Source organism: Phycodurus eques, chromosome 7 (assembly GCF_024500275.1).
Source record: "Phycodurus eques isolate BA_2022a chromosome 7, UOR_Pequ_1.1, whole genome shotgun sequence".
In the NCBI taxonomy this organism is placed as follows: Eukaryota; Metazoa; Chordata; class Actinopteri; order Syngnathiformes; family Syngnathidae; genus Phycodurus; species Phycodurus eques.
This window is the reverse complement of record NC_084531.1, coordinates 24,359,592-24,381,207: the sequence shown is the minus strand read 5'-3', so window position 1 is coordinate 24,381,207 and position 21,616 is coordinate 24,359,592. Positions and strand designations below refer to the sequence as shown.

The window sequence follows — 21,616 nt, the reverse complement described above, 5'->3', positions numbered from 1 at the left end:
ATTAAAATAAACAATTTATTGCTTTATATAGACATAAAATTCATATTGAACACAATTGAGACTAATGAATAACATTATCAAACAGGCATTAAAAGGACCAAACACTTATTAGTAGAACTTGGTTAATAGTCAATAAAACACGCCTAAACTCCTTAACCCCCCCGCCAAAAAAAATGATTTTGTCCTTTGATGCTCGCTCAACTGAGCTTTCGTGAGGTATGTCGAGGTCTTGTGTGTTTCTGAATTCTCACTATGATGCTGGTTAATCATTTGGAATAACAAAAATGACCCAAAAAGCTCTCAAGAGTTTATCCAATACGCTGCTCTCATGAGGTATACCGAGTTCTCATGTGATATGGCGACATCTCACGTAACAGCAGATTTTAGGTTTTGTGTGACTTCAGAGCCATATTTTTACTGATAACTGTTGGTCAAATCCTGAATTAAACCATTTTACGGGAATTCAAGTTTACAGGTGGCACTGTACTTTATGCTAAAAAATAGAGTTGCATTTACCACAAAGTTGAACTGAATTGCACTGTGCTGAAAATTCCATGTTGAAAAACAAGTGAGACATTGTTGAACTTTTACAAGGAGAGAAACCAACATGGCGGCCGACTGGTTAGAGCGTCAGCCTCACAGTTCTGAGGACCTGGGTTCAATCCCCGCGGGGCCCCGCCTGTGTGGAGTTTGCATGTTCTCCCCGTGCCAGCGTGGGTTTTCTCCGGGCACTCCGGTTTCCTCCCACATCCCAAAAACATGCATTAATTGGAGACTCTAAATTGCCCGTAGGTGTGAATGTGAGTGCGAATGGTTGTTTGTTTGTATGTGCCCTGCGATTGGCTGGCAACCAGTTCAGGGTGTACCACGCCTCCTGCCCGATGACAGCTGGGATAGGCTCCAGCACGCCCGCGACCCTCGTGAGGAGAAGCGGCTCAGAAAATGGATGGATGGATGGATATGAGTCATTCACTGTATCTTTACCTATAACCAATATTTTCATAGTTAATGGATTTAAAAACATAATATCACAATTGGGATGGCATTCAAACACCTTAAGTAAATTACAGTGGCAATATCTGGAGTTGTTATTGTTTATCGTTCCAATGCAAAATGTTATTTGTATCAAAGCTCGACTTTTTCTTAATAATACAGGGGAGGCAAGAGCATAGGTTCACAGAGTTAAAGAGCCTCGTAAACCTTGGAGAGAAAATTGATGTTTTTATTTGCAATTCAATTCAATTCGCTTGGGAGAATGCTAACCTGAGCTGAAAGAGAGGTCCTGGTCAGAGCAGAGAAAAACAGCTCGGCAAATACACATGAGCTTAATTCGTTTACATTTTAATTCAGTTAGCTCATCAGATGAAGCAAGGAGATGGTGACTTCAAGATAGACAAACCGAAGATAGTTACATAATCTACAATATGAGTTTGGGTTTGTCAGTCGCTCTTTACCCACTATCCATCGACCCATCCATGTTTTATTATGGTTATCCTGTTGAGGGGTCGCAGGGAGCTAGAACCTATACTAGCTGACCTCAGACAAAAAGGCAAACTACACAGACAACCATTCACATCCACATTCTTACCATCACTGAGAGAGAACTGAACCCATGCTACAAGCACAGAAGTCAGGTTATTGAACCACTACAACATCAGTGAGTCTCCAGTGACCACTCACTATAATAAATTATATTTGACCTTGCATAACTACTCCACTCCCACCCAGTCTCCATCACAAGCCTACTTTCTTCTTTCCCTCTCACCAAGCTCTCATCACAAGCTCCCTTGGGTGCTGATAAGATGCTTGTAGGCAACAACAACATGGCGGGGAAAAAAACAATTGAACTGTCAAGTGTGTTAGTGAATCAGAGGCTATCCTCTGCATCATCGAGGGTGATCCCCCCCCACACCCCCACACCCTGTGCATGTGTGAAAGGGAGGCGGGAGAAGTGGCAAGTTACTTGGCACATTGTCCAAATTACTCAATGTAAACAAAAACACCTTCATGCTTAACCACAGCAATGTTTTTTCCCCCAATTTTTTTCTTTTTTGTTGTTGTTTTGTATAAATGGCATCGTCACAGAATGGCGATGGTGTAGGGGACCGCAGATCTGGCAATTTTCCACCTACGGAGGTAGTACAAGAGTCGTAACAAGCCTAGACGGGAGGGTGTCTGTGACAAAGGGAATGCTCAACATAAGTGCAAAGTTTGACAGTCAAAGAAGCCAAAATTGCTGATGTCATCAAACATCTAATCATCTAATTGTGGGATGACGTTTCACTGTGGGATGATCGCACACACAGTTGTATCAATATTCCACTTTGCTGGGTTCTGTGTTAAAAACAAATGCAGATGAATGTCTTCTGTTAGGGCTATAATGCAGCGCTTTTGCTGGATTTCTGTATTAAAGAGGCTTCTGTGTATTTGGTGTTGAATTCTAAAACTGATGTTCATGATGATGGTGTGTGAGATGACTACGTGATAAATAAATGTAATGTAAACATACATTCGGTGACTGTGCTAAGATCATCTGTATGATGTCAGGGTTCCGAGAGCAAAGCAAACAGCAGATAAAGTGACCATGAAAAATTCAAGCATCCGTTACACTCACATTGACATTATCGCGCCAGTATAGAATAGAAGCACTGCCTATGTAGGGGGTTTTGCACTTTTTGCTTCCCTTTGTTTGCTGAGCCTGTCCTATATAAAAGCATGACTAAATAGTGCCTTGCTGTGTGCACACACTAACACAGTGCTGCTGCAAACATAATACACCTCCCCTAGAGCACCACCAGGATGTAACTGGAGGAATCATGCGGGCTAATGAGAATGCTATGCAATCCTGATTGGCGCTTATATTGTAGACTCAGGGAAGGGGCTGGGAAAAGCCTGCTGTTGCTGCTCTTGTACACAAAGATAAACACCCCTTATGTACACGGACGCACACCGCTACACGTACACACACTTTATTCAACTAAGTAAACAACTGTTTGCTCGCTCACACCCAAGACCCGGATACACCCACAAGAAATGGCATGCAGTGCAGTTTTTCAGAAATACAATGAACATTGACATTTGCATGTCGTTTGCCTAAAAGTAAAGATGCCCAAGTGGTATTGGAACATTTTCGGAAAGCAAGAAAAAAGGTTTTGAGCAAGCACATGGTATTCATATTGTAGGAGTAAGTTTAAAAATGACTGGTGCAATTCTGATATAGAGGCTAAAAATGTACGTGTACGCCCTACAACCGGAGGGTCGCCGGATCGTATCGTAATCTTTTCTAGTCAGTGCCTAAAGTCAGGCATGTTGGGTGTTCCGTCTCAGAAACCTTCAAAACCAATAACAAGTTAGTTCAAAAATAAAGTGTCAGATGGCACGTTACAATTTCTCCAATAGTTTCAAGTGTCATCGCACTTCTGACAACACCTCCACATTACCTCCTACGACAAACATTCACACTTGAGACGAACTGCCACGTATGATTCTTCACCAAGTGTTTACTTTTTAGTTACTTGCCACTGGCCTGTCACGCCATATTCTCTTCCACGTTAGTAGAAACAATCAGCGTGTTTACGATTGTAAAACAGGTCCCCTTACTTTCTTACTACTTTTGTCCAGTATTTTTGTGACTGTTTGTTTTTTTGTTCTTGTCTCTGTAAAAAAGGTAAGGAAGACTGAAATGTGACCGTGAAATTATTTTACTGGTGAGTATACTTTCAGGAAATCTTCACAAATAATGAATGTGTCTCTCCAGAGAATAAAAACTCTATTAGTTGCCATTTCTCTTCATGGCTGAAAAATGATATCGAATGGCAACAACAGTGAGGTTCAATACAAGAGTCACATCGAAAATGTTGCCTTTACAAATATAATATGACATGCTGCCATATTATATTTGGGCGATTGGTTAGCACATCTGCCTCACAGTTCTGAGGACCCGGGTTCAAATCCGGCCTCGTCTGTGTGGAGTTTGCATGTCCTCCCCGTGCCTGCTTGAGTTTTCTCCGGGTACTCCGGTTTCCTCCCACATCCCAAAAACATGCGTGGTAGGTTGATTGAAGACTCTAAATTGTCCGTAGGTGTGAATGTGAGAGCGAATGGTTGTTTGTTTATATGTGCCCTGCGATTGACTGGCGACCGGTTCAGGGTGCACCCCGGCTCTTGGCCCATAGCTGGGATAGGCTCCAGCACACCCACGACCCTAGTGAGGATTAGCGGTATGGGGAAAAAATATAATATTGTTCATTTTTGATTGACACAGGAATACGTAAAATACAATTCAATAAATTTTTTAGCAAACTTTGTGTGAGCAGAACACTGGGTCAGGAAGAGAAACGATTGCATTTTAGAGTGTTTGGAGTTACAAACTGCAGCAAAATACAACCACAAAAGTAAATATGTTGTTAAACTACTGTCATTAATCTGACAGTGCCAGTTGAAGTTGTTTTGTGGAGATGCATGCATGTGAAATATGAACTGGTACCATTCTACAAGTTTGAAGGTAGATGCATGCATCTTTTGAAGAATAAAAAAAATTATGTAATTTCTCTTTATGACTGAAAAACAATATCCAATGGCAACATTACACCTGCAACAATCAAATGAGATCCATTGTTTTCCTGCGACATCACGCACCGCCATGTTGGAAGGTGACACATTGTTTTGTTCCGGTGTTGATTGAGTTTTTGAATAAAGGATCCTCACCATCTCAACAGCCAACATGGCGGACAAACAAATAGTGTAAATTGTGAAGTTGGTACTATTCTACAGCCTTAAGAGTAAGATGAATGGGTCATTTGGGAAAATTAAAAAAATAATAATAATAATCCATCTGCTGTCACTTCATGGGTGAAGAAGCACATTTCCCTGCATGACATACACATACATAGTTGGAAGTCATTCATCAATAAATGAGTAAAGTCGAGGGAGCAGCAGGACATGTTCATAGAACCGTGTGGTAAAATTGTAGTAAATTACATAACATCTAGTACTACTGTGCAAGGTGATACATTTCCCTAGAGCACTTAACGTACTGAACGTGTGTCTTATGTTGCTGAGCAGTATATTTGCATCCTATATTCCTTACCTTAATTTTGTGGACCGTCTTGCCCTGCTCCAGCGCCTGAGTCCACACCGCGATGCCTCCCTTGTTGTAGGTCGGGCTCCAACCTTCCTCACTCAGACACTCCGACTTGAAGCTGGCGAACGCCCGGTCGTCCGGGATGGTCACAGTCTGTCCGGACATGGCTCTGTCCCCGGGGAAAGAGGTTAGGACGCGAGCGGTGGCTTGGAGAAACAGAGACTGTCGGTGGGGAGTCTCCGTACTTTTTTTTTTTTTTTTTTTTTTTTTTTGGTTTTGTTTGTTTAAACAAGTTAACGGCTTCATTCGATTTAGCGAGAAACCTGCAGCGCGGTCTTGTGACGTGTGCGCATGCTCACTCGGGGAGGTACAAAGAGCGATTAACTAGTCAAATAGAGGTGTGGACCCCGCAGCCGCCGCGCACAGGTGACAGATCTGCTCTGCTCCGGGGAAAAAGAAAAAAAAAAAAAAAAAGCACTGAGACGGTTCAGTCGAAGCCCGGTGCTGAATAAGTTTAGGTCGGGTAGCGGTCCTCGGAAAAAGCAGCCACTCTCCAGAACAACCATATGGTTACGTTTCCGCTCGACACTCACCGACACACACGCTAGCCTTCCGTGTGGCTATCACGGCCTTCCCTTTCGCCTTCTCACTTCCGGTGCTCTTCAGTGGTCCTGTCGTAGTTTGTAGCAGTTCTCCATCCCTGCAGTCGGTGCCGGTTGGGAGGCTGCGACGCGACAACAAGATAAGTAGTGGGAGGGTTGTCTTAATGGTTTCATTGCCACACAAGGCGACTTCAATGGGAACGCCTCCCAGTGATGCGTTCAGTGCGCCCCGGAAAGCCCGCAACTCTGTCTCTGGGTGTTTGCTAGCTCATTTTAATGACTTTGCACTCAGTGGTTTTATGTCAACAAAATGGTGCGGTGCCAACCACTTATGTATGCAACACGAGGCTATATATACGATTCGTCATTATGGTTATAAATGGAAGCAGCACGTTGACCATGTGGTTAGCACGTCTGTCTCACAGTTCTGAGCTTCTGTTGCCAAGCCGTGTGTGGCTGGTAGTGTTCAGGAAATGAAGTTGGGTACAATTAGAAAAAAATAACTTGTTGAAAAATATAATAGTCGTGTAACTATTTCAATAACTTTTTCAAAGTAATTGAATTTGCTTACATTTGGATTCCTTTTCTTAATTTGGCATCGACACGACCCTTGCCTATTTCCTCTAAAAAGTGAATTAAAACCATAGATCATTATTTTGGAATAAACCGCATATTTTTAAATAAATAAATAATAAAACAATAATCAACTGATGACAAAACATGATGAAATGTCATGTAATGTGGCATTAGAAGGTTTAAATATATATTTTTTTTTTAATCTGAGCTTTCGCGGCTATTTTTCAAATGTAACTAAAATTCTAATCATGGAAATTTCTAATTTAACTACACATGTTCTCCTAGTTATGTAAAGGACTACAATTACATTAATTTTGTAATTAAAGAAAGTAATCTTGGTACATGTAATTAGTTACTAACCTTCCTCCAACATTCCAAACACGCATGCTAGGATTCACTGAAGATGACAAATTGTCCGTAGGTGTGAATGTGACCATGAATGGTTGTTTGTCTGCAATTGGCAGACCAGCTTCACTGATGACTCTAAATCGGGGGGCGTCTAAACTGCAGCCTCGGGCGCCATTTGCGGCCTACTGTCTATTTTTTAGTGACCAGTGGCATGTACAAAAGAAAATAACATTTGACACAGCCTGCAACACAATTGGGTGTTGAAAAAATGGGGAGGGTTGCGACACCCCTGACAACTACTCCTACGACTACTAATAAAAATAATTGGTTTGGCTGTATAGAGCGCTTTTCTAGATATGAAAACAAGCAATTTACAACTAAATCTGTGACAAAATTTCTCTTCATAATGCCTTGTGAATAAAGATAATTCAGTTTCATACTCAAAAATATTTTCTTCCATTTTGTGCTCTGTCTCACGACCTGATTTGTGAATATGACAAATGAATGATTATGATCCTTAAGTACACACCGTTTTAAACATTGTCAGCTTATTACAGACTGCGCTTGTCTTGGTTTGAATATGGAGATCTGCTCAGGGCAGCGGCAAATGTATTCTAATTGGATACAGGCCACCCCAAAATCATGGAAAATCCAAAACTATTTACCTATGACCTTTCACAGAAAGCTGTGATCTGGCAGTTTAAATTAACGATAATATATACCCGTAATTGCTTGGTGGATTGGTTTTAGCGTGTCAAAGTCAAGTACAAAGTACCATGAAAATACCATGTAAATACGATTTGCAATTCAAGCCTCTGGCATTTGTATTTCTCCTGCATTTGCACATATTCATATATGTACATATACATGTTTTTTTAAAATCTTGTTTTATTTTATCTTATTTTCGTAATATTTCACAAGTCTTGAGACTTATTTGGCTAATCTGGGACCTTGGATATCAAATTTTGTTCCATATCATGTGTAAATGTGTGTTGGTATGACAATTAAAATCTTTGTATCCCGGAATTCTTGTAAATGTAGCTCGTTATTGCACCTCATCTAACAACACATTCCCCCCGCAGAGAGAGCGTCAGAAGAAGGAACTCAAACAAACACAAACATACAACAAAACATACAACAAAAATTACTCCCAAAAAAAAAAAATAATAATTTTATGGCACAAGCTTATTCCTGCAGTTTTCAGCTCGCATTTTGCTCTCTCTTTGTTATTGTTTCGACCACTGTCAACGAAACCCTTAAATATTAAACAAATTGCCATATGCCAAGAAGAAATAACACAAAATACTGGGTGGCCTCCATTGTTGCCCTTTGTCTACTTACCTTTTGTTCAATGCATTGGTGGGTTACACTGGTTCACAGTGCTATGGCGTCACATTCATCACACAGCTACCCATCCATCTCTTGATTTTTTTTTGCCTATGTCTGTTGTCAATGCAAGGGTTCAGTAAAAAAAAAAAAAAAAACAGAGAGAGGTAACACCTTGTGCTACATTCACACCACATCCTAAGCTACTGATGTCAAACACAAAGCCCGGGGGCCAGATCCAGCCTGCCACCCCATTTTATGTGGCCTGCAAAAGCAAATTCTGTACTTAAGGTTTCTTGCTAAAATCTGTACCTATATTAAAAATTGACTTCACTTTTAATAACATTGAGATATTGCAAGCATTTTTGTTACCAAACTCCTTTTTAAAATACATTAAACTGTTGAAAAAACTATTTTCCTTGACTTTTGATTTAGAAACAAATCATCCATCACTTTTTTGCATCTACTATATATCAAATGATTGTTCATTTTATATTCATATGGTTTCTCAGTCATAACGCCCCTCTGAGGGAAAACATAACTACATTGTGGCCCACGACAAAAATGAGTTTGACATCCCTGTCCAAGGCTCATGGATGCAAAGCTTGATGTGTGATCCACTGGCAGCATTAAGATTTATGAATTCATTTTTAATTCTGCTGCCTTATCAATTTTCCCGAAATAGTGAAAATAAAGAAAAGAAAAAGAGCCAAAGATGTGAATGTGATGACTGATTAATTTGGTGGATAAAAAAAGATGTTTGACAGGGCTAAATAGTTAAAAAACAATAGAGGCACAGGTATTCATGCAAATTTCATTGTTAGTATAACTGGAAGACGATTTGGAGGTAAATATGACTTTAATTAGTGTGTGCACAATCAAAACTGCTAGCACACCATTATCTTGTTTTAATAAGGGTTAGAAAGCATCAGCTTGTCTATTTATACCAGCTGATAATGAAAAAGGCTATCTTTTCTCTCTGTGCAAGCCACTGTGCTGCCATGCAACACTAATGAACTCAGTTTATTGTAAATATTAATTATAACTCTAGGTATTAAACCTACTATTACCTCAGTTGCTGCTCATGTTACTTCTACTGAGGACAATTGTGAATGTCTACAGGTGCTCGCAACGGCAAACTCACACTCACGCTCCGATGGCAACCTAATGAAATGTCTGGGAAAAGGTGCAAGTGGATTTATGATGACAGATTATGATGTCCTCAATGATTCATGGATGGTGTGCCACACCAAGTCTGCTGCCTCGACATAAAATATCCACTCCATAGATTAAACCTCCACTGCATGGGGAAAGCTGCCGCCCATTTTAGAGCAGCTATGTTCAGATTGTATTAGTCACAAAACATACTCTTTAGTGTTGACACAGTCATACTTTTTCCACCTAAAATGTACAAGGCACACAAACATAACATGAGTAAGGCTGATTACCTTGCTCCCCATTAAAAAAAAAAAAAAAAAAACATTTCCTCTCCTATAATGATTGTTTAGCAATTCACTAGACTGTCTGTCACTGACTTGTGTATGAAATGATGAAAGAATGAATGTTCTGCAACACCTCACAACACAGCCGTGGCAGCTCCATACGCTAGTTTCTATCGTATTGTTGTAAGTTGGCGACAGCTAGTGGCCATAATATAGAATATAACACAGTGTCTCACAACCGTTCTTGAGCCAAGGCACATATTTTACAGTAAGAAGAACTCTCTTTCATACACACACACACAAACACATATATATATATATATATATATATATATATATATATATATATACATATATATATATATATATATATATATATATATATATATATATATATATATATATATATATATATGTATGTATATATACATAAATAAACCCAATCTGTCACAATCCCAAGCGAAACCCACTACATTTCCCAGACTGCACCGCGCATTCGAGCACCATCCATGCTAAGATGAGGGAAGCGTTTGAATGCGTGTGGCTATTGTAAATAGCTACACACACACAAAGGGTACTCCGGCGTCACCATTAGACTTAACACGACATCTCCTTCGCGTGGTTTACTCGTTGGCTACTGACACACGCGTAGTTTTCTTCCCAGCTCCATTGACGGGTGAGTTTTTCGCCATGTTAACGTCTGTTCCCACTAGGTTGTTTGCACGAAGGTCGCGAAGCTTGTCGCCGTGCAAGCGCGTCCTCCAGACTAGTTCGGCCGCCCCTGCGTGTCAGGTCATAATAAGCGAGCCACCGGCGGATAATAACCGCAACCCCATACTGTCCACCTCCCGGGTGTCAAGACGGGGGATTTTGGCAGATGACACCGCTGCTAACAACGTGAGCCAGTCGGTGCAGTATCATCACCTCGCCCCTAGATGGCTGTCCAGTCTGGAGAACCGCCGCAGCTCATGGGCCGCGCTGGCCAGCAGAGGGCGCAACAACAACATGTACTGGGAAGATGGTGGTCAGAGAGCTGGAGGTGACGGCGGGGGTACCGGTGGATCCGCCAGCCCGCTGAGAATGGCCTCGGCCGGCCTGCTATCTGCTGCTGCTGCGGCCTTCTGCCTGAAGAAAGACTCTGATGACAAAGGTACCTCAGATTCAATATATGCCCTGATGAACCAAATGTGTACAACTCATTTTGTATCGACCTTTCACCGCCACATCACGCGTACTTCCGGGGGGCAGGAGAGGAGAGTGATTGAGCAACCCGGCTTGAACGATCATTTGAGCCTCCTCCGTCGTAGTTTGAACGTGTGAAGTGTCAGTCAAAAAAAATTCTAATGAAGTCAATTGCTTGGACGAGAGACAGAATACCGGCTGTAATTTCCATTTTGACATGTAAGTTGATTGAAAAAAAATCAGTGAGGTACTTGCTAACTTGACTTTTCTGTTTGGATTAATGGCGGTGGTGATCTCTGTTCAACTCGTTACGACATCCACCCGATTTATCCACCTCATCTGCAGATTCCTGTACGGATTTTTAATTTTTAAGAAAATGTATATCTGCTACCTTGGTGATTTCACCTGTTGCGGGTGAAATCACCCGCAACAGGGTGACATATCATTTGCGAAAAGAAAGTCGATTAAAATCGAAAACTGGATTTTTTTTTTGTGGGGGAAAAAATGATTGTATTCTAAGGCCATACCATCCAGCCCTACAATGTACTGAAGATATGTTCGCATACAGATTGGATTATATTGTTTTATAGCCTTTCTCTCAAAGTCACACTTTGCCAATCTCTGCACTATTTTATGTTCTTCATGGTTTTATTTCACTAGGTGATGCCCTTTTGGAGGCAGCAAGGACCAATAACGCCCAAGATGTGGCCAGGTAATAAATGTTAAATAGTACACACACACACGCACACCGATTTAACATCTTAAAGGATTTTGTAAATGTGAGAGTGCCCTCACATGATGGGGAAATAAATTGTCAAGTGTGTGCTTCTTGCTTTTTATGAACACAGCACACTACAGACACAACAATATGTGCCAAGTCCACTCCCAAAACCAGATGTCTGTTGTAGTACCAAGACTGGCAACCATTGTCCCTGTACCATGATCATGTGTTGTGGGGTGCCATCAATTAAAATTGGGGTGACTGGTGGGGATGAGGGAGAGATGGACACGGGCCATAACTGCCCCGTGTCCAGTCACTCCCACCCAGACCAACCAGCTCCCCAAAGGATGTGTGAATCTATGTGGAGCATTAAAAATCAGCGAAGGAAAGGCATGGTGGTCCAGGGAACAGGCTGGAGTGTAGGAACACTGTGTCCTCCCCAGCCCGACACTACAACAGACATGGACCAGCGGAGTCATGCAGTTTGATGGCTTACTTGGTTAAATTGGTAACATTTAAAATATAAATTTATTAAGTAGCATGTTCACGTGCAAGTCTTGACCAAAATAGGACTTCTTTTCACTTATTGATGCAGCCCCACCTGTAAGCCAGCAGGTGGAAGAAAAGAGCAGCTAATATTGATTAGGTTTTTAACAGTGGGCTTTTCTTTACACCTTTACTTGTTTCTGGGGCTCTTAAAACTACTTCTCATCCATGCTGCTTGTGAAGTAATCGTACTGTAGTTCTTCAACACTATTTCTACTCCTCAATAGTAAATAGGTCCACTTGTTAACTTTATTTACTGTGACTTAAAACCTAGTGAAAAGTAAAGCCTGCCATTTGTATACATTTGTGTAATGTATAAAATAATAATGCCTAAAATAAGTGCTTATTTTATATAACTTGCATAAAGTACACAACATTGGTGTCAAATTTAAATATAATGGTATAATGCTTTTCAGGACATGATTGAATGTAAATATTGAAAGACGTGTAAGGCAACAGATAACCTGTATATTGGGCACTCTTCTAATAAAGAGAGGGCATCAAATGAAAGCTGTTTTTTTTTTTTTTCCCCCCCCCCCCCCCCAAATGTTTTGATACTTTTCACTTGATTTACTACTGAGTAACTTTTCCTCTTGTCTCTGGCACTCTCAGAGTTAGCCAGCCAAAATGAACCAGGAGTCTAGTATTCTTGTACCCATTTGTCTGGCTGGTAATATTGCGTAACAAACCTTAAGCACTGTGAAGTGCACAATGCAGTGTGTGTCACAATGAATGCAAAGTCAAGAACATTGACCATTTGTTTGACACAGTTCTAAATGACACAAAAGATGAATACACTTCATTATATTAAATCGTACCAGTAGAATGACAAAATGTAGCACTCTAAATTGCAGTGTGCATGTTTTTATCTGTGCATGTCCAGTTGCAAGCTTGGGTTACCTGTGCAGATGGTTTAGGTGAGAGTGCAAGCAGACAGATGTGTTAAGTGCTTTGAGTTTTGCTGAAGAAGGTCAGGGCATGTCTGCTCAGACTACCACACGATACGGTAGATAAATGCTGTGGTGACTTAAACTTGATCACCCTTTTGCAGATATAACCACTTCCACTATATTTTGGAGTGTGTCTGTGGGAATTTTTGTCCCATCCTCCGTAACATTTTGTCCATAAAGTGTAAAGTTCCCATTATTCTGTGGTGAATGTTTTGATTAATGAACTTTCCAAGCATAATATTCTGGGTAAAAATCAAGGTGGTGCGATGTCAGGGTGACGGCCTTGCACTGCAAAGCAGAACATAGTCATTTGTCCTTGCCATGGAGGGAAACAGACCCAGCGAATGGAGTGCAGATCAGACAGAGGCCATGTTGTTGACTGTAAACAAACACTCTGTCTGCCTGTACAGCATTAGAGACAACAGATGGATACACACACACACACACACACAGTACGGTGTCACAAAGTACTTGATGTCAGACCCTCAGGCACAGAACTTAACACACAGCTGGTTTACACACACTTACTGCCGGGGTGCAGATAGCGATATAATGTGCTGGTCCACCGGACACATTGACAACCCATTTGGTGTTTAACTGTTAGCCAATACCATTTCTGGTGTCTGTCACAAGAAGTCAAAATGATGTAAAAATAGGATAAAATGTATTGTTAAACTCATCTTTTGCGGTTCCTTTTCCTTTTCCAGACTCTTGCAGGAAGGGGTGGACCCAAATCACCGACACCGTCTTGGTTGGACCCCTCTAATGGTGGCTGCCATTAACCGTCAGCACAGGTGTGTGTATTTTTGACTCAAAAGCATCGCCAGCCACAAAATTAAGAGTAAATAATCATGGCAGATGTATTTCACTGAACAACAAACAAACATGTAGAGCCCCAAATGGGGTGCTGGTGGACACGAATGTTATATTTCAAAATTATAAAAATTGCTTTAGGGTCAAACCCTTGACATCATACAACATATCTTAACTATACTGACATTTTTAAGTACCATTTTTGATGGTCATAGCAGGTCACAAGTATGGAAGTAAGTTGTAGTACCAGGATATAAAAACAATAAAACACTCGAAGCTTAACTGTCATGACAAAGACCTCATGACATGTATGATGATTGTAAAATCACATAATGATGGCAAACCGCAGAACTGACGTTTTGTGCGACTTCAAAGGCATATTTTACACCAAAAAAAAGAAATATTCTGAATTGTATTGTTTCAAGGGACATTAAATGATTGAGGTTCAGCTACATTACACCATTGTTGCATTCTCTGTGGCATTATTTGTCAAATCATTTCTGCAAAATATTTTTTTCGTCACACTGAACCTGGAGTAAATGGGAATTTTATTTTTCCTCGTCCACTGTATTATGCTTATTTTTATTTATTTTATGACAGAGCGTCATCCTTCACAGTTCGGTTTGTGCCCATGTAATTTTACAGTATTAACACCTAATATAAACGCAACATTTTTGATTTTGTAATACAGATGATCAGGAATTCAAGTGAATAATATTTAAGAGGTGGAGAAACAAAGAAACTTTGAGAAAGTTGTAGACAGTTGAATGATGCCATTCATGACTTGGTGTCCCGTCTCAGAATCATGCAGCTGTCGCCATGAATTGTTGTGTGTCATGTCCCTTCTTGCGTTGTTACAGCAGGTCTTCAGAAGTGCAACTTTTAGAGTAACAGAAGGTCTTTACCCGGTCCCCCGTCTCTCGGTCCAACAAATTAAATTAGCCTGCTGGCCCCCAGAACACACACAACACAGAAAGGGGCCGAGGTTAAGACCAGGCCAAATCCAATTTCAGCAGATTCCCCCCATCAGGAGTCTGTGGTCATTTATTTTTTGTTCGGCGACCCCACCTGCTTGTGAGAAACGTAATGTTTAGTTCAAATGTGAACATAACATAAAATGAGCGCGTACAATTGAGTAACTAATGTTGCTGCATCGTCCCCTTATTGTACTGTGTATTTTTCTCTGTGTTAGATTACTGGTTATCTGCATTTGCTATTATAGTGTTTAAATATTCATCAGGAGTATTTCTTGCATACCGCATGATTTTCAAAGTGACAATTGCATTGTATCACTTCAGTGTTACAGCACGTGTTGAGTGATGGCTAGTATGTGTGACGTGTTAATGATGCGGTGTGTCTCCCGGTGTGTCAACAGTTTTTTGGTTACAAATTTGATGTTTATGTCCATACTTGGGGTGGATGTGTGTCACAGTGTGCGTTATGAGTGCTATAACTCAGCCAAGAGGTGACACTCGTCTGTTTTTAATCCCGTCTTGCAACCCCCCTGTGAGCCGTCACTGCTGCAGGGAAGACAGAGCTTTGCTTACCGCACATCCCTCACACATCTCTTGTGCTCATGGCACACACACACACACCAATCTCTGTGTGTGTGTGTGTGTGTGTGTGTATATGTGTGTGCACGCATGTAATGAACACAAAGCCATGAATAGTTTTTACCCAATGTCTTACAGGCCAACTGCCTATTACTCAGTCACACACACAACTTTATTTGCAGCAGTTAAGTGAAAAGCCAGGGAGCATTACTCATGACCAAGGTCTAGCCTGTAGTCAGTGTTGTCATGGACTGGCAACAAAATGATTCCACCCCTGCTTCACATTATTTATTCTTGCTGTGCTCAACTGAAATTACATAAAACGGAAGTATCGTATATTGGCGGGTAAAGGCCAAACATCAATCAGGCATCCTAACTTTTGCTGATTTAGGTGTTGAGATGTGACGTTAGTCAAGTAAAGCGACAAGTAGAAAAGTGAAGTCTGTGTGTGTGTGTGTGTGTGTGTGTGTGTGTGTGCGTAAGAACGCAAGGTCAGACATTCAGTGGGTGGGCATGTGTTTGCTTATCTTTGATGTGAAGCTAAATCGGGGAGGCGCAGGGCCTGGCCCACTGTTTGCACTCTTTAACACACAATATCCATCTCAATCTCTCTTTCTCTGCCTGCGTCCCTCCCTCACCGTATTCACGTGCACAATGAGTGCTTCGCCGTGTGTAACGCCTGTTGATCATCCCGACCAGTCTACTGAGTGGCTCACTGGAGCAGAAAGCGTAGCAAAGATGTGGGAGGATGTAACGAGCGAGCAAGCCTATGCGTTCTGAAGAGAGGGATGCGAAAGATCTGGTATTGAGATCAGCTTTGGGATAGATGTCACCCTGGATCCTCACCACAAATGACCCCTATCAAATAATGACCGTTTATTTGGAGCAAAGTATCTTTATATTTTTGCTTGTTTCAGCTCAGTCATAATCTTGACATGTTTAGCTATTAGCTGTTTTCAAATGGGTTGTTGGTGCGGATCTGTGCTCAGACCTCTCTGTATGGAGTTTGCATGTCTGCCCCTTGCCTGCGCGCATTTTCTCAGAGTGCTTCGGCTTCCGCCCACATTCCAAAATTAATCGCCACCATAGGCGATTATATCTTATAAATCCAGTTTGTGTCACTTCCAATAGATGCTTTAATAATGTTCGTAAGCTGTGTTGGTGAAGGTTCTTGACTTTATTGTCATATTTTTCAATCTGATCACTCACAACTCGTGAGCCTCTCGTCCTGGCACCTAGTTGACCTCAGGCGTGCAGCAGGTGAGGCAGGGTCAAGTGAGGTCCAGCGTCTGGGCCAGGTGGTTAAAGACATGGATGGTCAGTTCGACTCGGGTGTCTATTATATTGCGGGTGAGACGGAAGTGTCTGCTTCCTGTCTTCCCTTCAGGGCAGGGGAAACAAAGACCAGTCACTTGTTAGCACGCACGGAGCCCAAAGTTAGCAACCTCAGCACCAGGGGATACGCCCAGCTGAGCCACAACATTATGACCACTGGCACCATATAATAATATTCAGTAGAAGTTGCATCAAATACTCTGCCCTTAAAGAGATAATAAGATCATTAGTAACACCGACAGCTGAAGCAAAGTGCTGTATATAAATAAAAATCGAACATAAGACATGACGCATTTAAGCATAAAAACAATTAAGTTAAAACAGTAAAGCACTAATAGGCAGAGTTTTATGTTGAGTTCACCCAGGAATAAAGACGTTTTTTAAGATGTTTTAAATGTACACGCAATGCAGAATATTCTTTACAGTTCTGGTTGGGGATATCAAATTGTGTAAGTGGTCATGTTTTGTATATGTTTGTCTGGATCAAATATTGGAATAAAACTACAATATCATGAATGCAGGAAAATTAAAGGAACGATCATTAGTTTTATAATGGAGAACTAATTGTTTCTTTGTGCTTTGCAGCCACAGAGTGTTCCTTGTTAATCTTAGCTGTGAGTTTTATTATCTTGTCATTGAACTGATATGGTAATTGGACATCTGCAATTTTTAATGTTTCCTTGTAAAAAGCTAGTTAAACCTAATTAACCTCTGCATCTCTTTTGGGTTGGCCCCAAATTAGTGCGGCAACTCCTCCCAAATAAAGTTAGCCACTCGATCATCAGTTAATTTGTAAAACTACACAAACTCTTTTCAAAAGCTCATTAGGTTTGGCACCATCCTTCTGTTAATGAAATCTCCTCCTTTTATCTTTTTAGCTGCATGTCCATCCTTTGCCCATACTCTTCCTCCTCCACAGTTTTCCACTCTTTATCCTTGCCTGTTTACCTTCCTGATGCTATTAAACCTTTTCACACCACCTCATTTCTTTGCACAAGCCTGTCTAGCCTCGTGTGACCAGCTCTAGTAAGTTGGTGTCTCTGAAGTTGCATCCGTGTGTTTGTTGAAGTGCTTGCAAGGGTGAGAGCAGAGCCTTACGTGGGTCACCCCCCCCCCCACCCCCACCCCGCCAGCCCCGCTCACAGGAATACAGTAACAAAAGGGGACCCCCGATAGACCTTTAGACCTCAGCAAGGTCAGACACAAAGACTTGGCCAGGCGGTTCTCAGCCTTTTTGCTCTCTCCCATACATTAAAACTAACATTGGGATGGTTCACTTCGAAAGCATGTTGAAACTCGTTTAAAGTGGAACCTCCTAGGCTGAGCACAATCAGTTCCAATTCATGCCTCAGTTTGGAAGTGAATCGGAAGTAATTGTCGCCACCGTAAAACGTTTCAAATGTACCAGCCAGTAACATTTCTTAAGTCAAACAAGTTTGTGCCCACAGTTGTTTTGTGTTTTATTTATTTTTTATTTAACGATTGCCTTTTTTAAGGGATTTTTTACAGTACAATAATCCCTTGTTTATTGTGGGGGTAAAATACGCCATTCGGTCCAGGCCACTGCATATTCATATAACAAACATTATGTGCATTTATTCTTTGTCTATGCATTTTATATTTAACATTTATAACATTCTTTTGTCTTCAAATACATTAACAATGTTTTTAAAAAGTGTTTTGATACGTTTAAATGTTTTTAAAGTGTGTGGAAGGGGTCAAACTACATAATAAAATTCACCTATTCCGGGTGCGTCTGAAACATATCTCAACCTTCTGAGGCACATTTTGGTCTGTTTCCGAATTGTACAGCCATAGGGTTTTCCAATTTAAAGTTCCCACTGTACCTTGGTACTGAAAACGATCCATTATGGCCTCTCAGGCTACATTAAAAACTTGCAGGTTTAATGATGGCCAAAAGGGTTCTGGCAAAGTTCACATGAAATCCATAGCACTCTTTCTCTTTAAACTGGCAGACCATCTTTTTGTGTGTTGTGCTTGTGCATATTCAGGTTTGTGTCTGAAAGTCAGTCACCACCGCTCATTTTTGTGTATGGATATGTCTGTAGACAAGAGCGACCGCACCTGGAGTGTTCGTTACGTCACAGTGAGTGGCGTTGCCGAGGTAGTGTGTGTTTCTTCTAAAAGTTGGTACGCACCAATGACAGGCAACACATATCCGCACCCCATTCGCTGCCGGAAACTGGGCCGACCCTTTGCCCCTACCATATACTCTTATGTACATATGACTTGGCAGACTAGTGTCTAGTGGTCACTGGGCTGTATCCACCATAACGAGACAGACAAGAGGTGAACCAAGCAAAGAGTCAAGGCCAATGTTCTTGTCTTTATTTTTTTATGTCTTTGTGTCTGACTTGAATGAGCGTTTTAGGTCCTTTTCCATGTGCATGTGCTTGGTTTACTCGCTCGATCGCATCATTACCACAGCATGGGTGGGATTATGGAAACCCATCAGACCACATAGTTGTTTTTTCTTTTTTTTCTTTTTTTTTTAATGCAACATTTCTGAATATATTATGATATCTTACAACAATCATGTCTGCATATTGTAGTGGGCAAACAATTTCTATAATACACATTTCATACATATCCATAAGATTTGTATTAGTATGTGGAACTTTGCATGGGAAGTTGTGCATGACTACCATCTCAGTGCTCATCCATAGTGTTTTGGAGCATATGTTTAAATGATCCTTAAAACTGATGCAATATTTCTATCGATTGAAATATCCACGGTATTGGAAATATTCCTCAAAGGGACGAGGTTAATACAAATTAACTTAAGTGACTGAAATGATGAAAATAGTCACTTTTAAAAGTAAAGTAAATTTGGGTAATTTTTATAGCAATAGCAATCATTGGCAAATATGCACTGGTTTCAACATAACTCTAATGATATTAAAGAATAAAATGATAAATAACGTTGCTTGTTATGTACTTAGAACTCATCTCCACATAGTGGTGGATTTTTAGTGTTCTCGTATTCCTAGTCTACAGTTATGGGGGGGGGGGAATTAAGACCAGAGTTGTTTCTTCAATTACTTTTTCATTTTATTGTATGTTACCACTAAAGGTATATTACCTGAAGAATATGTTGAACAAGACAAAAATGCAGCATCTTCCATAATACTTGGTCATATTTCACATGCTTAAGCTTAATTGTATTCCCAGTGATTTTTGTTACAAGCAAGAAAACTATGGAAAATGGCTAGATATCAGCTCTTAAAAGAAACTCTGATGCCCTATTTTTGTTATCTTTATATTTATATTTCATTATATTTTATCCAAGCAGACCTTTAGTTGTACCAGGTATTAAAAGTAAACAAACTGAGGAAACAAGGGTGGACTGATCCATTTTTTCCTTGGCAGTATAACGTAACCAGACTCATCAAGTAGCTCACCAGTAGCGACTTCATCACAGTGTGAATCCCACTGCAGATAAGAAACTAATTGCAGCCCGTTGTTGGAGGTGTTTGTCAACCTCAGCTCAGGGGTGCAACATCTCTCATTCTTCATTTCTCTCCATATGCGTGTGATCTAGTTAAAACACATACAAATGTATACAGCAGAGTGAAAATGTAATTTCCCTCAAGGGTTGAACATTGGTTTTAATGAATAACTAAGTTAAAATTAACACCACATTCGGCTTAAAAGCAATGTTTTAGATTAATAATTTAAATTGTGTTTTAGGGACAATCTTTGTTATACATATTTGTTATTACTGAATCTTGTTGTGAGCTCATATTCATGTTTTTTGTTTGTTGAAACATAATTTCGTTTTTGCTCTTTCCCAGTGTGGTAAAGGTTCTGCTTGAAGCTGGTGCTGACCCAAATGCTGGCGATCACTTCAACAATGTTTATGACACCTCAAGGGAGATAGGCATCCACTCACTGGAAGGTAAAACAACAACATATTGCAGTTTATGTATTTGTTATGTGTGGCTTTGATATTACATATATATGACTCGCAAGTGTACAAATGGTAACTATGCAACATTATAATTTGCATAAAGATTAGCATATATGGACGTTTTATTTCTTGTGTATTATTCATTGCATATGTTCTAGTAAGTAGTGCACGTGTTATTTGTTTTCCTCCCGAGCTGCACACACACAGTCACCCATACACACACAGGCAGGGTGCCACTGACACACGCTTGGTCCCCTCCCCAGCCTGTGTTGGCTTTCTGCAGACATATTTATATGGGATATGTATATTGCAGACATTTATATGGCTGTCAGGTTTGAGTCCACGTGGGGCCAGCACAGCGTGGGGAAGCGTTTCCCAGATGCACACTGATGGATGGGCTTGGGGGGCCTGTGCGACGCTTTATTGGGTTAGCTATGATTATCCCGCCCTGCCCCTCTCTCTCTCTCTCTCTCTCTCTCTCTCGCTCTCTCTCGCGCTCTCTCGCTCTCTCTCTCTCATTCGCACACACAAACACACTGCAGAGAGAGGAACTGTTGTTTAGAGTGGGATGCAGGAAGACTGGTGGAGGAAAGGAATGGAAAGATGGGAAGAAGGTGGAGAGCAGCAATGTATGGAGCAAAGTTAAAGATGAAGGAGAAGATGCCGTGATAGAGGGAGGGATTGATGGTGATGGGTGGAATGATGAGGGAGGGGAAGCCAGGAAATGGATGAGACAAAGTTATTGGGATAGAGGGTATGGGTGGGGGGAGGAAGATGAGTGTGCAAGTGATGAAAGGAATTGATGGATACCAAGGAGGAGAGGAAGGAGGTGGAAAAAAATAAAGCAAGATGATCGAGTAGCAAAGATGAGTGCACTTATGGAAAAGAGAAGTAAGGAGAGAACAATATTTATCTGTTATTACGTAGTGAGGAGACCGCAAAACACAACTCCCATTGTTGGGATCATTTTGGACAAGTGGGCCTAAATCTGTGAAAATGAACAACTCCTCCAAAGTGAGACACAGGAAAGTCAATTTTGCCCATGCTGCTGTCATTACCACACACTGTGGAGCTTTATCTGTGATCACGAATAGATTATTTTTTAAGTGAGAACGTGTTGGCTATTGAAAGGTTCCAGATGTCTTAAGTCTCAGATAGTCTTCCTTTATTTGTAAATCATCTTTCAGTTTCTCATCAATCTAAGATAT

The 21,616-nt window shown here is 40.9% G+C and overlaps 2 protein-coding genes across 2 annotated transcripts in view; one reads left to right on the top strand and one right to left on the bottom strand.

Moving 5' to 3' along the window:
- stard10 (StAR related lipid transfer domain containing 10) overlaps positions 1–5,843 on the bottom strand; it is a 14,400-nt gene extending 8,557 nt beyond the window's left edge. The window contains exons 1-2 of the mRNA XM_061682339.1: positions 5,677–5,843; positions 5,090–5,252 (exon numbers count right to left, since the gene is read on the bottom strand). Coding sequence (XP_061538323.1) covers positions 5,090–5,248 — 159 coding nt within the window. The 5' untranslated portion in view covers positions 5,249–5,252; positions 5,677–5,843. The remainder of the gene's footprint in view (positions 1–5,089; positions 5,253–5,676) is intronic.
- Positions 5,844–9,885: 4,042 nt separating this feature from the next.
- The window catches only part of clpb (ClpB family mitochondrial disaggregase), a 33,485-nt gene continuing 21,754 nt past the window's right edge, over positions 9,886–21,616 (top strand). Inside the window, exons 1-4 of the mRNA XM_061682507.1 lie at positions 9,886–10,527; positions 11,220–11,271; positions 13,484–13,570; positions 20,293–20,396. Of these exons, the coding sequence (XP_061538491.1) occupies positions 9,912–10,527; positions 11,220–11,271; positions 13,484–13,570; positions 20,293–20,396 (859 nt within the window). The 5' untranslated portion in view covers positions 9,886–9,911. The remainder of the gene's footprint in view (positions 10,528–11,219; positions 11,272–13,483; positions 13,571–20,292; positions 20,397–21,616) is intronic.